The 16396-nt window shown below is 41.0% G+C and overlaps 1 protein-coding gene across 1 annotated transcript in view; it reads left to right on the top strand.

Annotated features, from left to right (window-relative positions):
* The first annotated feature begins 2473 nt into the window (after window positions 1–2473).
* LOC136884058 (myogenesis-regulating glycosidase) overlaps window positions 2474–16396 on the top strand; it is a 30271-nt gene continuing 16348 nt past the window's right edge. The window contains exons 1-2 of the mRNA XM_067156083.2: window positions 2474–2486; window positions 9457–9546. Of these exons, the coding sequence (XP_067012184.2) occupies window positions 2474–2486; window positions 9457–9546 (103 nt within the window). The remainder of the gene's footprint in view (window positions 2487–9456; window positions 9547–16396) is intronic.

The following is a 16396-nucleotide window of genomic DNA, read 5'->3' as shown; positions in this document are numbered from 1 at the left end:
CATCCACTTGGTATTTACGTATTTGTTGTATCCGACTGTCCTCAGTGATCATCTTATTTTCTATTAATTTCAGCTTGCTTAACTCTATTACTTCCTTCCTTAATTACTCTGTAGGTATGCGTGTGCTAATTCCGAAACCTAGACACTCTTTTCTTTGAGAAAAAATTCCAAGCTGTTCTAATGTATAACTTTTGGCCCCGAAAAATATGGAAACATGGATGCAGTTTAATGACGGGGCAGACCTTCGTTTCGGGGTAATTCGTGGCTAAACGGTAAGTCGTATCACAGAAGAGATAGCACAATCGCCGTTCAATTTGGAGAGATCCACAACTTTGGTCCTATGACTTATTGTCAGGAAAAGGGGCCTATCTTTATAGGGGAAATTCTCCAGTTGCCAAGTGAGCCAGCCGTTATCGTAGAAACGGCCGAACTCGATTGTGATTTTCAGTAGGAAATGTTAATTATAAGAAACAACAGTGTTCTTCAGCCATACAGTAAAACGACAATGTCCATTTTAAAATATCATAGGAGTGATAATATTCACTAAATATTGACGGGATATATCAGACTCTACTGCGATAACCAGAGCCAGCAGTTTGATGACCTAAACATTTTAATAATAATCTATAAAATGACGGCAAAAAGCAGTAAAATAATCCTAAAACTTTAAAAATGTCAACTTTTAAATTAAAATTTACTAATAGAGTTGGTATAATCTATATTCATGACATGCACATTATAGTAAGCTTTTGTGCTTTTCCCATGTCAAGAAAACAACGGGAAATTCTTTACGTTTCGCAGAAAAGTTTGCTATGCGTCTTCAGAAGAAAATCTCGACCTTTCACAAGAAAGACTTCTCCATTTGGAGGTGTCTCTCCTGGGATGTGAACATTTCCAAGAAGTAAGTGATGAACAAAGTTTTTTTTAGTCCCAAGATTGACAAAGCGTTGTGAAGATTCTCCGCATTCGTCCTCACTTAAATTTGCGATAATATCAAATACCCCACGCGTAAGTGCTTCAAAATCCCCAAACATATAAGAAAATTACTCAAAACATATAAACTCGTCTAATAAATTCCATAACGAATGACCAAATAATGACGTATAATTTTAGAGAATGAGCTAAAAATACAAAATGACGAAAAGACCTTATAAATTAGCATTTCTACAATGTGCAAACTATGATCAAGATTTCTGTACAAATTAGCAATGTCTGCTGTGAACCAATTAAAACATGACAGGTCATCAAAATCCTAGCCCTGGTTTTAGAAGCGTGGTGCTCCGAGGATAGGAAGAAGACGAAGCAGAAAAATTGATGATGATAACGATGATACTGATGATGATACTTGTTATTTAAAGGGGCCTAACATCAAGGTCATCGCCCCCTAATGGTACGAAATGTTATGACAAATTAAAAGTCCAAAATCCTCCACTGACCAGAATTCAAAGCGTGAGGATATGAATTTAAAATGATCAGTGGAACCGACCCACAGTGCCTCACATGCACAGAAGCTGGCGTAGAACAATAGTCTTACTGACCAAGGGACGGCTTCTATAGCACGATGCTGAATCGATTATGCTTGCAGTCGAAACGGGTCCAAAATCCAGGTCATCGGCCCCTCATAATAGTACCTATTCCTAGGAAAGTAGAACCATGCTAGTTGTCATTTGGCGGTACTAATCAAAAGTAGCGTAGACTTGCGGTATTCCGCACATTATGGTACTATTCACAGGTAGTGTAATGCGGACATGTAACACATACGTATGGTGTTTCGCACATTGTGGCGCTATTTACAGCCAACGCAAAACTATAAAGGCAACGCAAACCTATGGCATTCCTCACATAAGTGGACTAACCACAGGGACCCGAACTATCCCTTGGTATTCCTCACATAGTGGGAACTAAGCATAGGCAAGGCAAAACCATGATGTCACTCATATAGGGGTGTGAATCACAGGTACTGTAAGACGCTCATCCTGATTCACATACTGTCCCTACTAATCACAAACCTATTGCGTACCTAACATAGTGGTACTACGCGCAAGTAAATGCGACCCATGGTGTTCCCTGCTTGATGGTACTAATTACAAGTAGTCTCATGGTTCTAATTTGATCATCCCTTGGTCGCCCCTTTTAGTCGCCTCTTACGGCAGGCAGGGGATACCGTGAGTGTATTCTACATGTGCGTCCCTCACCCGCAGGGGGTAAGAAGAAGATGAAGTCGAAGAATAAAAAAAGGATAGAGATGTGCTAGGGAGGAGAGGGCTCATCTCAGCTAAGGCCTCTACGTTTGAGAGTTCTTGAGACAGGGAGGGGTTATGTTTCAGCGCCAAATTCGGGCATGCTATCGCTCGTTTATCTTTGTGTATGAAGTGCTTCTTGAACTGATGGTCGACGGTGACGTCACACAGATAATTGGTGGCTGCCCAGGTGATAAAAGCTCACCGAGGGGCCTTTCCTTGCCAGACTCGCGATGCAGCGATTAGGTAAGTACGTCTTAATTTTAACATTACTAAACATGTTGGGAAAAGAGTAACTCCCCAACAGTGATATCGTGCGCTATAATCCGTGAAGGAAGACAAACGAAGAAAATGTCTTATTTGTCAGAGTGGAAGAGTTTCTCTTCGTACCAGAATGAACCCATAAGCAATGCAATAACAGGGCAGAAGTATGTAAATTCTAATTATTAAATACACTGTCCATACGAGAGTGAATCAAATATAAAACGGGATTTTACTTTTTATTTATATTCATTTATTAAAAAACACAGGGCAATTACAATTTACATTTCCACATAGTTTCCTTCCTTGGAAATGCATTTGTCCCAGCGTATGGGCAGCTTTTTGATGCCCTCATCGTAAAAATAAACAGGGTCTTGTCACTAGCCAGTTGCGCACTCTCGTCATCTTCAAATCGTTGCCCTCCTAGAGCTTCTTTAAGCAGTCCGAAAAAATGGATAAGTCCGGGCTGTAAGGAGGATGATCAAGTGTAAAATTTCCGCCGCTCCTTCACGAGCAATAAATTGTATAATCATGCTTTGCGCAGTGGAGGGGTGCACCTGTTGCTCCGACATCGTGAGCGTTAATGACGAAACGGCGGGAAATATCTAACAGCACGCTCTCCCCACTCAGGAACAAAAATCCCGCTTACATTTGATCGACCTTCGTATTAGCTCTAGGGAAAGTTATTTCTGTAAGGTTGAAGTTGTAGGATTCCGGCAAGATATAGCAGATAATTTAGATTCAAGAGATCAAATGGACTGTATCGATATTGAACTATCCAAAGCGTGTAATAAGGTAAACTTGGAAGATTATAGAAGAAAAATTAGGGGTATTGGAATAGACAAAAGGTGAGTGAATGGGTGGCTAAATTTCTCGAATATATAACTCAAGGCCTGCAGGGCATGCAATGAAGACGGTCCCGGGTCTTGAAAGGGCCCCGCTGTTTTCTCGCAAGAAATAAGAACAAGATCGCCTAGCCTAATGTCACTCTGCACGAAAGTGGTCTGGGCGGTTTTGCAGAATCAATCGAAATAATTTGTTCGTAGATGAATTGACCCCAACTTGGCAGGTTCGATCCTGACTCAGCCCGGTGGTATTTGAAGGTGATCAAATACGTCAGCCACGTGTCGGTAGATTTACTGGCACGTAAAAACAACTCCTGCGGGACTAAATTCCCGCACGTCGGCGTCTGCGAAAACCGTTTGTTGTGTTGAGTGTTTCCCTTGCCGTCTCTGACAACACCAGGACACGTTCCACAGAAAAGTCCGCACCGAATTATTTAAAAACAATTACAGGTATGAAAATTGATACCAAAATATCATATTTTAGTTAGGAAATGATACTTTCTTAACGCATAGTGCACCCGTGATAGTATCATGAACAATTTTTTCAGAACATTTAACTTTTGTAACAATCAGTCAACTCAGTTTCGAATGAGCTCTCTTTGCGCTAATAATAGGTTTATCAGTTGTGCAGTATCATTCATTTCAAACTTTATTTGAACAGTTTTTTTATATTTAATTTTGTTACCATATTTTTCTGTGTCTTAATCGAATAAATTGTTTACAGAATACAGTTCTGTAATTACTGAGAAACGATATCAATTAAATCTAAGTACGAACATCTTAATTATTTATGATTGGCAATTAGCCATTAAACCGCGGAGGCAGTTAAATATTATTTTTTTAATAATCGTACAATGACGAATAATCCCTTCGTTCATATACGGCAACTTGACAATATATTGCATTACTTAGGTTATACCTGGTATCATTTCCACAGCCAGTTTCCAGTCATTCGACCGGGTCAGGAATGGAATGAATGAAGCCCCCATCTAGCGGCGAGGATAGGAATCGTGCCGGCTGCCGAAGCCTTCGCACTCCTCTGGGGCAATGATGAATGAATGGCAGATGAAATGAAATGATACTGGAGAGTGTTGCTGGAATGAATTATGAGAGGGAAAACCAGAGTACCCGGAGAAAAACCTGTCCCACCTCCGCTTTGTCCAACACAAATCTCACATGGATTTGAACCACGGAATCCAGCGTATACCTAGTATCATTTAATTTATATTAAGTTATTCGTACGTTTTACGTGGCATTTAAGTGAGCCCGAATTTGTATTTCTGCAAGCGGGCCCTTATCACATCTGTTACGCTCAGAGGATTACAGTACATGATGCTGTAATCATTAAGAAAGGTGTCTAGCAAGACAGTGTTATTGGTCATCTTTAATTTCTTACATATACAGAGTGTCCCATGGGGAATGGTCAATATTCAAAGATATGACAGGAAAGGTTATTTGAAGCAAAAACTTCATATGGACATATGACCCATTCCGAATGTTTTCCGAAATAGAATGTAGTTAATGTACATTTGAGGCGTATAGTTTCAAACACGACCAAGTCCATCTTTTTCACGTTCTGATGTTTTGACTTCCATGCATTCCTCTTTACAAGATGAATACAAGCGGGAACGAAAGTGGGTTTCAAATCCGGCCAGATCACATTTAAAATTGCAGCAAAGAATGAGGTTTCATATCAAAGTCGGCCAAGTCCCTGTTAACCCGCAGGGACCAATAATCCCGCGCTATCCAGTCACGTGTTTTCTTCCGGTAATATGGCGGCCTGGCGTTTGTTCGAGTCACATGTGGTGGTTTTGTTTGCGTGTATTTTAATAAATACGTTATAAATAATAAATATATACATAATTAATTGGTAATTTTTAATAGTATTCATATTTGCTGTGCAATAAAATGGAGGAATTTAATAAACGCCGTACCAGGAAGCGGCAACGTGATCTTTCCACCTTGAAACGCACGAGGGAAAGACAGCTGAGATGAGTACAATCAACAACGTGTTGTTAGTGGTGATTCAATCAAGGCTCGGTGAAGTGTTTCGAAGGCGCGATGATATTTAATAGGTATAATATGAAGAATATACATTGAAGTAGCTACATGAATCCATATATTTGCAAAATATACACTATTTAAATGTTAATTAGCCTCTAGATTGGTTACAATGTTGGGTAATGTTACACAAACATAATGTTTAAAACAATGATTTGTAAAGATTTTTCACTAAATCGTATAACATTTTTAATCATATTTGTTCTAAATAAAGTCAAGATGAGCACAGTTGGAAAATAGGCCTAATCTAGATTTCTTTTTCCTTTAGGTATTAGACCAAATTTTCTAATCTAAGTTTCAAAGATGGCCAAGTCCTCTTACGTAAGTTTCAAAATCGGCCAAGTTCCAGAGTTAGTTTCAAACATGGTCAAGTCCAAATTTTAAATACATTTTTCAATTCATATAATATATTTAGACTGTAAAAATTGTATGGTAATGAATCAGAAGCCTCTGCTAAGCAACATAAAGATTAAAGTGTCGGAATATATATGAATTAATACCCTAAACGAGTTTTTTGCTTCTTCTGAAAAAAAAAAAATAGCTCAACGGACTTGGCCATGTTTGAAACTATATGCCTCATTTGTTTTTGGGCAAGTGACGCGCACGTATACGTTTTAACCCCCCCACCCCCACCCCCACTTTGACATTGTATTCCAGCCCAATTTACCTCGTTTCTTTCAACCTCTTTCCTCGAGATGGCTTTCTGCCATTAAACTAGACCGTTGAACGCGCAGTTGTCCATGGTGTGTTGTGCGATGGACTGAGAGTGTATCAGAGAGAAGCACCAGTTAACTGTGTTTGTACAGACGCGCACATTAATGGTGTCCCAACATAAACAATCAACACTGCCCCACTCCAGTACTGAAAAGAAGGGGAGAGAGTGAAGGGGTAGTGTTGAAGGCCAATCCAGTACAAAACATGGGGGAAGGGAGTGAAGAGGTAGTGTCGAAGGCACAATGACTCACCTTCTCTCTTAACGCATTGCTGCATGGACTGCATGCAGACAGCCCGCTACAAGACTTCGTTGTGATCGAATGGCGGATGTATTGAAGTACAGCATTAGGTTACCTACTCGTCCAGCTCAGCGGTGTACGGGGCAACGCGTCCGGCCGCCTCGGGTTCAATTCCCGGCCGGGTCAGGGGGTTTTAATTGTAAATTATTATATCCCTGGCCTGGGGACTGCGTGTTTGTGTCGTCCTTAACGTTTCTCACATTCAACACTCAACACTTCCGCAATTCCAATTACATGCAGATTCATATATTGTGCAAGTAGGGGCAAAAGAACTCTATAGGTCGACGCCCCGAACAAATAGCATTTTAACATAAAAAATTAAAAAGTAGCCTACTCTGCTAATTACAGTATTAAGAGGTAAAGGAGGTTTTTAACCGAAAAGTATTTTATCCTAGTTAGGAATATTTTGTAGCTGCGTTATATCGGGTCTACCAATCCTTCTTCACCTCGTTCTTGCCATATTTCTATCAATCTCCAAATTGTCTGAAGACTGCATGGTATTGCCTGTGCTATTACTTGGGGGGATCATGTGAGCCTCCCACATGCCAATAATACGGCCACGGTTCACGTGTGATAGGACAGGAGCCATCTTATTACAATGTTACAGTATAACGCCGGAATACACACACTGTGTATTCAGCACTACCTGTTCACTCCCTTCCCCTCATTTTCATTACTGGAGTGAGGCAGTGTTGATTGTTTATGTCGGGGCACCATTAATGTGCGTGCGTGTACACGCACTGGCTAAAATGACACACATCTACACTAATGAAGAATATGCAGGTATGGTGTATGTTTATGGATTCTGCGCTGGTGGTGCTCCTGCTGTTGTCGGTGCTTTCCGGCACGTGGAATTCCTGGCCGTACAGTGTTTACCAGAGCTGTCAGCACATTGCGTGAAACGGGTATTCTTCCAAGTTCCCATTTTTCTTCTGAAACCTGTGCAGGAATAGCAACACTTTGTTAAAATGGTGGAGCGTAGTACTACTACCGAAACACGGCGACTTTCTGCACGTATCACAGTCCTACGAACATATGTATCGCGAACATTACATGGGGATCACTTGTACCCATTTCGAAACGTTATGTGGGTAAGACACATAACTTACGCGCGAGCCTCTAACCCAAAAACTTCGCAAACTATTTCGACTAGGAATTCCATATGAAGTATTTTCCTTCAAATGATCTTTCTTGTCATATCCCAGAATATTGACCATTCCTCTTGGGACATCCTGCATAATGATATGAGTAACGAGTTGGAATCACAATAATAATAATAAATAATAATGTTATTTGTTTTACGTCAAACTAACTACTTTTTTAAGGTCTTCGGAGACGCCGAGGTGCCGGAATTTAGTCCCGCAGGAGTTTTTTACGTGCCAGTAAATCTACCAACACGGGGCTGTCGTATTTGAGCACCTTCAAATACCACCGGACTGAGCCGGGATCGAACCTGCCAAGTTGGGGTTAGAAGGCCAGCGCCTTAACCGTCTGAGCCACTCAGCCCGGCAGGAATCACAATGTTTCTTGAGGATGTTGCTATACTGTATAGAATAGTAAATAAGTTAGAGGGCTGTGGGCGACTCCAAAGGCCCACGACAAAGTTGTGAGATGGCCAGATGACAATACTATGATGGTTGACGGGGTGAAAGGTGGTGGTGGTGGTGGTTGTTATTGTTTAAACAGGAAGTACAACTAGGCAACCATCCTCTATATAACACTAATCACAGAGAAACATGGAAGGAATCCGACATTTTGGAAAATGAAGGCATCGGCCAAAGAAAGACAAGGGCCACGAAGGGCATGAAAATGAAAGACTCCCTACGCCTCGAGTGCTCTAATACCATCGGCGTCGGAAAAGAACAAGAGTTGACCAAGGGAGGTCGGATAGGATAGATGAAAGTGAGAAGCCTGGCACAAGTAAGTGGAAGCAATGCCAGGACTTAGCTAAGGGCCCCGTGGTCGCCAACCCACGCTCCCATATATTGCAATTTCTCGACATTATTTTATGAACCATACGAAGCTTTATGGTTCCCATAAGCTAACAAATCCTCTCCGGCTGGTTCTTTCAACAAGTTGTTAGATGCACCATGCAAAGCCTTTCTACTAATCCATCCTTTAACCCAAATTTCCCTATTCTTCATATCTTTAAGAAAGTTTCGTAATTCATGCAATAATAATGCTCAAATTAGCTGTTCACTCGCTTGTATTCGTGAACTTGGCATCTCCACTTCAATAAACTGAATGCAAATTCACAGGCAGTTGCTAGTGAATTGCAATATTAAACCATTGAAGTTTACTCGCTCTTCTAAAGACATTTACCATGCGCTTTCCCCATCTGATTAGAAGTATTGGCTTCAAGATTAGATGTTTCAAGTACTTGGCTCCAGTGAACTATTCCCGTGTAAATTAGGCTTAAGTGGTATATTCTGAGCTGTCAGTGGAGAGATGGCTTGGAATGACATTTGTTGATGAATAACCTTGAGTGGAGTTTTTGCAAGTAGGAAGATTGCAATTCAAGAGGACAAATTGGGACAAATACTTGTTTATAGAAAGAGAAATTAAGGATTGGTATAATTTATCAAGAGAGATGTTTGATAAATGTCCAACTCTTTGAAATCACTTAAGGACAGGCAAGGTAAAAAAAAAAAAACCGCCACCTGAGCGATAGCGCTAAATGTGGTTCAATGGTAACTGAAGATTATAATGGGCAAAGGATAGCATGCACGGAAACTTAGATGTTCTCAACTTAGGAGCGTCAGTTGGTGACTACGAGCCCGCTAGCTGAGTCTGGCATAGATTACACATACTTGTGCCAGGCTCCTCTTTCTTATCTGACCTCCTTTAGTTATTCTTGTTCTTTTCCGACCTCGACGGTGTTAGGTTTGAGAAGCCTCGCGAATGTTTCATCCTCGCCTTCTTCGTGGCCCTTGTCTTTCTCTTACCCTTATTTCAATTCTTCTCTTCTTATATTTATCAATGTTATTGTAACTTATTATTTAACGCCACATTATGCATTCCTCTCTTCTATTTCAGGTTTCCTATGTCTGCTGTTAGCAGCTTCCCTTGTGGATGGAAGAAAATTTCTTGTGACACCAGACAGAGAGATAAGAGTAACTAAGCGAGGTAAGTACGCAACTTGCGTGAAGCTCTAACCTTCTAGCGCACTGTTTCTCAACCGACGGCCCGCGGGATGATTTGTTACTCACCTAACTGTGCTGTGTCGCAGGGGCACCGGGTTATTGAAAATTAGTGGGTATGTTCTAACTCCAAAATAAGGAGGGGAGAGCGGAAGGCCCCGGAAATGTTGAAATTTAACCCTAATAAAAATGCAGTTTAAGGTGTTTTTGAATGTGCCATAATTGTTGGAAAACAAAACGTTGTTGTATTATACACACGAAAGTCCACATAAATCCACATGAAAGATATAGGTATGTTTTAATCATGAGATTTTACATTTTAAATATATGTGAATAATTAAAAGGATGGAAGCTAAAGATATATTAACGTCAGAGTAAAAAAATCATCTCCGTACAAGCCATGAAGGCCCTTGGAGAGATACAAGGTAAAGGCTTCCACTATCCACAACCTCAGCACTTGGTGAGGTACAGTGGTTAGCTCTACGCCCGGCCACCTTTGGTACTCATTTTTGGTGTAGGCTGGGTGAACCTCAGGGCCATGTGCACCTCCGAAAGTGGAAGTCTCGTTTCTTAAATTTTTCGACTCCCTGACGGGGAATCGAACCCACGTCGTTCTGGGTGAACCGAGCTCGCGTTTACCGCTTCGGCCAGGCAGCTCCTGAAGTCTATACAACAATAAGTTGAACATTTTTTATGGAATTTTAAAATTCTCACTCAGAAAGAGTGTTCCTACGATGAAAATGTACACCACAGTTTCAAGGCTCAATGTAAATTTCAATTTCATGATTATGAATATGCATGATTGCGCTGTCGTCTAATTTTCCTTTCATCAGGGTACTGCGGAGGTGAGTTTTTAATCTTCTTAGCGCGGATAAAGAACGCTCTGATGTACATGAGAAAATTCTCAGTTCTAGCTCTTCAGGCAAGCAACTCAATTTTGAAAGCCTCCTAGGGATATGAGCTACGAATTTTAGATAAATGAAATATAATAAAGTATGAGAATATATTCTTTATTTATTCCTAAAAATAACAATTACTTTCTTAAACAATACGACTACGACAGGCGTATCAAGATGAGTTATCTGAAATCAATCAATACTGTGGAGCAGTACGGGTCCTCTAGTATATTATTATTATTATTATTATTATTATTATTATTATTATTATTATTATTATTCAACCCTTTGGTGTAGAGATAGCGTACCTGTCTCTTATTTCAAGGACCTGAGTTCGCTTTCCGCCTAGTTCAAAGATTTTCATGCTGGACTCGGTAGCAGAGCGTGGTTCACTTGATACGAGATTTTCTCAAGCTCTTAGTTACAGGAAGCAAGCGCACACTGAGAAGATGACGCTACTGGCGTCGTGTACATAGCCCAACACTAGTTTCCATGGTTACAATAGTGGCGAGAAGTTCATAACGCTAATTCCAATTAAACCACCGGCTCAAATACATATCCATGTTAATAAAAACAGGTAACTCCTCTACATTGACGAGGTGTATCCGTCTTTCAGTGCTTTACATGTGGGAGGTGACAAACTTACACTTTCGAACTCATGAACGTTGATAGGGGTGAATATACTGGCAGCTATAACCATACAGTCGAACCTCGATATCTCGAATTTTTAGTATTTCGAAATAACTTAAATTTCCCGGCCATTTGTTATATTCTTCACGTGCTGATGTGAGTCAATGCATTGTTTCACTTAACCCCTTATAACTACAGTCGGTGTGGACATTGTTCAAAAAATCCAAAGGCCTGAGGGTATTGCACCAAGGAACTCATTACACAAATAATTATGTAAATAAGTTAATTTGGCTAGGATTTGTAACAAAACGAAAACGAGTAAAGAAACAAGCGATTTTAGGCTCTTTTTTCCGGTAGTGCAATTAGACCGGAAGTGATTATAGAATTTTTTTAATTTGATAGAGCCATCTACTACTCACAATTTTGAACCTTTCCGGGCCCTTCAACTTTCGGCACAATTGGGGAAATTGCTTAATATTAAAATTTTCTTAGAATGGGGACCCCTACTTCGTTTGCTAAGAAATGTTTTTCCATTAAAATAGCAAACAGCTGGGGTCAAAATTAATGGTAAAGAAGTACATTCTATAAGATTTGCTGCTGATATTTCCATACTGGCAGAATACAAGCAAAATTATGTGGAGAATGATCAACATAGGTACTAGCAGAAACTTTAGGCAAATGGAATTTCAAAATTAATGCAAGGAAAACCAAAAACCATGACAATAGGAAACACCCACAGTATAACACACGTCAAAATTGGTCCTGATAAAATTCAACAAGTGAAATTGTTTTGCTATCTAGGAACCCTAATCGCGAGTGATAATCGGAGCATATCAGAAGTCACACAAAGGATAGGAATGACAAAGAGAGCTTTCCAAGATAAAAACGCACCTGCTGGCCAAGAAATATATAGATATTCAAACTCAGAGGGCCTTTTCAGAAACTTTGTATGGAACGTGGACATTAGGAGAGAAGGAAAAGAAAAGACTAGAGGCAATTGAAATGTGGATCTGAAGAAGAAAGCAGAGCAATAGTTGGACTGAAATGAAGAGCAATACCGAAGTTCTTAGAGAGATAGGAAAACGGAATCTGGTAACGGAAAATAAATTTAATTGTGATATTTTTCGGCATGAAGCATTCCTTTGTAGCATCACTGAAGGAAGAACTGTGGGAAGACGATGACTCAGAGCGTCTTATTTCAAGAACATTTTCCTGTGGACGAACTGCAAGACCTACACCACAGAACACCTATATATAACAGAAGTGCACAGTCCATGTTAGAGCTTGGAAACAAAGATGACCGTAGCGCTCCTAGTGGTCTGGCTACTAAGTGATAGCACGGCCGAATGGATCCCTTGCTCCGCTAGCGAGAGCGACGCATCAAATTGGCCGCGGTTATAGGTATGAGAATCTTAGCTTGCAAAGTACCTTCTGGTATGAAAATTTTCGTTTTGTTATATATGATATCCCGGCTTCCCACCCGTTTCTCAGTATTTTAACACACCGAGCTCGATAGCTGCAGTCGCTTAAGTGCGGCCAGTATTCAGTAATCGGGAGATAGTGGGTTCGAGTCCCACTGTCGGCAGGCCTGAAGATGGTTTTTCCGTGGTTTCCCATTTTCACACCAGGCAAATGCCGGGGCTGTACCTTAATTAAAACCACGGCCGATTCCTTCCAATCCCCATCGCATCGCCACCGTACGACATATCTGTGTCGGTGCGACATATAGCAAATAGCAAAAAAAAAAGAAAAGTATTTTGACATGTTGAATAACGTGTCCCACTATCGGCAGCCCTGAAAATGGTTTTCCACGGTTTCCCATTTTCACACCAGGCAAATGCTGGGGCTGTACCTTAATTAAGGCCACGGCCGGTTCCTTCCTACTCCTAGGCCTTTCCTATCCCATCGTCGCCATAAGACCTATCTGTGTCGGTGCGACGTAAAGCCCCTAGCAAAAAAAAAAAAATAACGTGTAATAGTCTACAATTTTTTCTCTCGTAATGAATATCGCATGACTGCGCAATATGTTTTACTAGTGGTTCATAGATTACTTTGTATTTTCAGACTTTCGTATACATAATGAAACGAAATCCAATATGTTATTCAATATCTTAAAATTTAGGTACCGAGCTCGATAGCTGCAGTCGCTTAAGTGTGGCCAGTATCCAGTATTCGGGAGATAGTGGGTTCGAATCCCACTGTCGGCAGCCCTGAAGATGGTTTTCCGTGGTTTCCCATTTTCACACCAGGCGAATGCAGGGGCTGTACCTAATTAAGGCCACGGCCGCTTCCTTCCCACTCCTAGCCCTTTCCTCTCCCATCGTCGCCGTAAGACCTGTCTGTGTCGGAGTGACGTAAAGCAACTTGTTAAAAAAAATTAAGGTACAGACCCGGCATTTGCCTGGTGTGAAAATGGAAAACCACGGAAAACCATCTTCAGGTGTCGTGTGGTCAGCACGACGAATACTCTCGACCATTATTCTTGGCTTTCTAGACCGGGGCTGCCATCTCACCGTCAGATAGCTTCTCAATTGTAATCACATAGGCTGAGTGATCCTCGAACCAGTCCTCAAATCCAGGTAAAAATCCCTTACGTGACCGGAAATCGAACCCGGGACATGCGGGTAAGAGGCAGACGCGCTACTCCTACACCACGGGGCTGGCTGTGTTAGTGTAGAACAAAAATAAAATTATAATAACTTTACTGCACTGCGAACATTGAAGGATGCGAGCACTATTCTTGGTTTATGAATAGCACGAAGTTCACCTGGGTATGACGAGAAGCATAGAAACAATGTGAACCGATTATTTTTAATAACTGTTTCCGAATTGACCCCAATAGTCTCCGCATTATCTCGGTTCATCAGGGTTCTAGTGTATCACATGTTAATTATTCTCGTCCTGGAAATTATAGACAAAACTAGCATAGGGAATTCAATACTCGCGTTTTCGTGTGCATGAGAATTTTCATTTTTTATTTATGTTTATCACTCAAAAGAGCAAGGTCTGTGCACCCAGCTGAGTTCCATAAATTTCTTTCTTTGTTGAACAATAAACAGGGCAAACAAAAAACAAAGCGCATTCTTAGATCCACATCCATAGAGCCTTTGCGTGTTTCGTACTCTTTTCTCTTAAACTTACGCCTATACTCGCGTTTGTCAGTTTTGCAACTTTTTCGATAATCAAATCCGGTCTTTCCGGTCGAAGCGTTTTAGTTTCTAACTTATCCTGATTAGGTTAATATTTCGCTGGTTAAAATTACCTGAAATGAATTAATTTCCTCTTACACAAAGAATACCATGGTTACAAAGAAAGAAGCAAAACAATACACAAATAAATTTCACTTGAAAAGATTTTCCAGTCACAAGGTAAAGCAAACTTCTTCCCGCGATTACGAACACCTGTTCACAACGAGCTAGAAAATGCCTATTCAGAATTACTAGCGAAATCTGCCGTTAATGCGATGCAATAGTAGCTCCTGGGGAGGGCGTGGCTAACCGTAATAGGGGAGGTGGCGGACCCTTGTGGTCAACTGTAATACTGTCACTGGTTTGAGGGTGGCTCTAGGTGGCAAGGCACGTGCGTTACCGTGCTCCTCGCTAATAGGAATATCAGTGCATAAACCATGACGTCATCTGCTATGCGCATGCGTATAGTCTTCAGCACAATACGCATTATCCAGTGTGCTCGCTGCACTGTCAGTCGAAACGAACAGCTGTCGGTGCAACGGAGCTTCGATATAAGTCGAATGCTTTCGATCGATTGTCGAAATCAGGTCGAAAGGAAAGAAAGTTTTAAATTATCCATGAATGCGTAAGATGTATTAAAACTGGGTGTTCACGTGCTCATGTGCTCCTGAGAGCCCACCGCCACTGCTACAAGCTGAAAAATAAACTTTGCCACTGGGAACAGGACCACAATATCGCATACTATGACACTGTGTCTTCAGTTTGGTTTGAGGAGCTTTAAATGCTTTGTATTCTGTGGGAGAAACACTAACATAACCTTATCAAACAGTAAAATGATGACATTTGAAGTTTATTGAATTGCAAATTAATTAGTACATTGAAAACACTACTAATATTATAAATGACAACAGGAGAAGCAGATGAGACTGATCTTTCCTTCAGAGAAAGGATCTGTACATGAAAGGAATCAATCAATCAATCAATCAATCAATCAATCAATCAATCAATCAATCAATCAATCAATCACCAGCGATCTGTATTTAGGGCTGTCACCGAGGTGATAGTTTCATTACAATGTACACAAACAAACGGATACCACCACACAAGTCTTAAAATTGCCTAGGCTTTCATCAGTTAATGAGGATAATACACTACCATGCTTTCCAGAAAAGTACAAGCATCAATAAAATACATAGGCCCCTACATACCTATATGTTCATTATAGACGGTTATGCCCTTCACCGTTCAGCCCTCTGTGAATGAACTATGTCTCCTCAACGACCTCTTTTCACAACTAGCTCTGTGGTTTCGTTTAGTTCTACACCTCTGACCTTTAAGTGGTGGTGATTATTGTTTTAAGAGGAAGTACAACTAAGCAACCATCCTCTATATAACACTAATCAGAGAGAGAAATGAAAGGGATCCGACACTTCTAAAAATGAAAATATCGGCCAAAGGAAGACAAGGGCCATGAAAATGAAAGACTCCCTAAGATTCGCAACCTAGTACCGTCAAGGTAGAAAAGAACAAGAGGTGACCAAGCGAGGTCTGATAGAATAGATAAAAGTGAGGAGGCTGGCACAAGTAGTTGCCAGTACTCAGCTAAGGGCCCCGTGGTCGCCAACCCATGCTCCCAAGTTTGGAGCCCCTAGGGCCGCTTTTAGTCGCCTATTATGACAGGCAGGAGATAGAGTGGGTGTTATTTTAGTCCCCAACCCTACCCCACAGGAGGATCTGACCTTTAAATCCCTGAAAACTCTGTCTAATCAACATTGTCTTGGTCTCACCCTACCTCTCTTACCCTCCATAACGTCCATTATTCTCCTAGGATACATCCTCATCCATTAGTTCCTCCTGTGGGTGGGGGCGATAGAACAACACCCACGATATACCCTGAATGTCATAAGAGACAACTGAAAGGGGCTCTGGAATTTGGGAGCGTGGGTTGACGGCTATGAGGCCCTTAGCTGAGACCTGACATTGCTTCCACTTGCTTGTGCCAGGCTCCTTACTGTCTATCCTATCAGACCTTCCTTGGTCAACTCTTGTTCTTTTCCAACTCTGATGATATTACATATGGAGAGTTAGGGAGCCTTCCATTTTCCTGCCCTTTGTGGCCCTT

The sequence above is a fragment of the Anabrus simplex genome, chromosome 12 (genome assembly GCF_040414725.1).
Source record: "Anabrus simplex isolate iqAnaSimp1 chromosome 12, ASM4041472v1, whole genome shotgun sequence".
Lineage (NCBI taxonomy): Eukaryota > Metazoa > Arthropoda > Insecta > Orthoptera > Tettigoniidae > Anabrus > Anabrus simplex.
The sequence above is the reverse complement of the archived record's forward strand: the minus strand, read 5'-3'. Positions and strand labels throughout refer to the sequence as shown.